Here is a 2,586-nt window from a genome sequence, read left to right on the forward strand (position 1 = left end):
CAACACAACATACTGACATAACTAACATACTAACATAACCAACATACTAACACAACCAACACATTCTAACACAACCAAACATACTAACACAACCAACATACTAACATAACCAACCTACTAACATAACCAACATACTAACACAACCAACATACTAACATAACCAACATACTAAACACAACCAACATACTAACATAACCAACATACTAACATAACCAACATACTAACACAACCAACATACTAACATAACCAACCTACTAACATAACCAACCTACTAACATAACCAACATACTAACACAACACAACCTACTAACACAACTAACATACTAACACAACACAACATACTAACACAACCAACGTACTAACATAACCAACATACAGAACCAACATACTAGCACAAAACCAACATATTAACACAACCAACATACTAACACAACACAACATACTAACATAACCAACATACTGACACAACCAACATACAACCAACATACAACCAACATACTAACACAACCAACATACTAACATAACCAACATACTAACACAACCACAACAAAACCAACACAACCAACATACTAACATAACCAACACATACAACCAACACAACATACTAACACAACCAACATACTAACATAACCAACATACTAACACAAACCAACATACTAACACAACCCAACACAACCAACATACTAACATAACCAACATACTAACATAACCAACCTACTAACATAACCAACATACTAACACAACCAACATACTAACACAACCACAACATACAACCACAACACAACATACTGACACAACCAACATACTGACACAACACAACATTCTAACACAACCAACATACTAACATAACTAACATACTGACACAACCAACATACTAACACAACCAACATACTAACACAACACAACATACTAACATAACCAACATACTAACATAACCAACCTACTAACACAACCAACATACTAACACAACCAACATACTAACACAACACAACATACTAACACAACACAACATACTAACTTAACCAAACATACTAACATAACCAACATACAACGTACAAAAACAATTTGTTCTCTTTTCCTCCTTTTTTTTCTTTGTATGTATGTATTTGTACAGGTAAACCATGTACAGAAGGCAAGGATGGTAACAAATGCACTTACCTCAACTGCGTAGCGAAGAAATGGGGGCAAAATAGGAATAACCTACCACCCGTAAGCACATACGTTGGTCTACCATAGAAAAAAACTCCCTGCGCTCAATGAACTGTGCACAATGTAAATAGATGTGCACATATACATGTACTTATACATATATGTGTACATATATATATTTATATACATATATGTACATATATATAAATACTTCTTTTGCTATATTCTCGCAGGGGAACATGATTGGTTCCTCCGGCTGGATCTTAGGGGGCCTCCTAAAAAGCATGGAGGAGAAGCAGGATGACGTTGCTACATACTGCAACCTCGACACCAGCAGCACCACCTGGGGCAGTGACGCCCACGGGAAGGCAAACGAAACCGCATGCAAACTTGTTGCAGCGGGGCTGCAACATATTTCGAGTATTCAAGATACATATATACCGAAGAACAGTACGAATAATAACCCTTATGATAACCAAGAGTATAAACAATTAGTTGCTTGTTTAGCGTTAGGTGCCGTCGTAGAGGAAATGAAGAAGAGGAGTATAATTTGCGATATATCGGAAGGGATAAATAAAGCATTTAAATCAGTGGAGGCCATTAAAGAGGATAAATGCAGGAATGGTAAACCTTGCATTGTCTGCAGTTTGGAGGACTATGACATACTTAAAGAATGCCAAACTGGCAGCGGCCAAAAGAACAAAGTAAAGGACAAATTGGATTCATTGCTCACAGGAGAGAAGAAGAACGAAGTAAATTCCACCCTCCAAGCAATAACTAAAACAGACGGAAATACAGGTTCTCTATGTTCTCGCCTCCAATGTTTAGCATCGAAGGTACAAGCACTCACTACCTCTCAGGGACCATCCAGCAACAGTGCGGTAAGTATAATATAGAATGCATAAGAAGAAAAAGAAATTTAAAAAAAAAAAAAAAAAAAAAAAAAAAATTCTTCTGATTCCGGGTGTTAGAACTTACATTCCGGGTACAGGGGGACGGTTGCAGGAGTGTCAGAATTTGGATTCCGGGTACAGGAATAAGGTTGTTGGGGTGTCAGAATAATGCTGTCAGGGTATTAAAATAAGGTTGTTGGGATGTCAGAATAAGGTTGTTGGGGTGTTAGAATATGTTTGTAGTGTACAGGAATAAGGTTGTAGGGGTATTAGAATAAGGTGGTAAGGGTATCAGAATAAAGGTTGTAGGGGTATAAGAGTAAGGTTCTATGGGTATAGGAGTATGGTTATAGGGGTGTCAGAATGCGGTTGTAGGGGTACTGGAATAAGGTTATGGGGGTATTAGAATAAGGTTGTTGGGGTGTTAGAATAAGGTGGTAAAGGTGTTAGAAAGAAGGTTGTAGGGGTGTCAGAATAAGCTTGTAGGGGTGTCAGAATAGGGTCTCAGGGGTGTTAGAATAAGGTTGTAGTGATGTTAGAATAA

At 37.6% G+C, this 2,586-nt stretch overlaps 1 protein-coding gene across 1 annotated transcript; it reads left to right on the forward strand.

The window, feature by feature from the left end:
* Positions 1-1,113: 1,113 nt before the first annotated feature.
* On the forward strand, positions 1,114-2,030 carry PKNH_0003500 (SICAvar, type I (fragment); the record flags this gene model as incomplete). Its single annotated transcript, XM_039113461.1, has 2 exons — positions 1,114-1,209; positions 1,383-2,030. Coding segments are annotated over 2 exons (744 nt in total), but the record flags the coding sequence as incomplete, so codon positions are not given.
* Between the last annotated feature and the right edge of the window lie 556 nt (positions 2,031-2,586).

This window comes from Plasmodium knowlesi, assembly GCF_000006355.2.
Source record: "Plasmodium knowlesi strain H genome assembly, contig: PKNH_00_39, whole genome shotgun sequence".
NCBI lineage: Eukaryota > Apicomplexa > Aconoidasida > Haemosporida > Plasmodiidae > Plasmodium > Plasmodium knowlesi.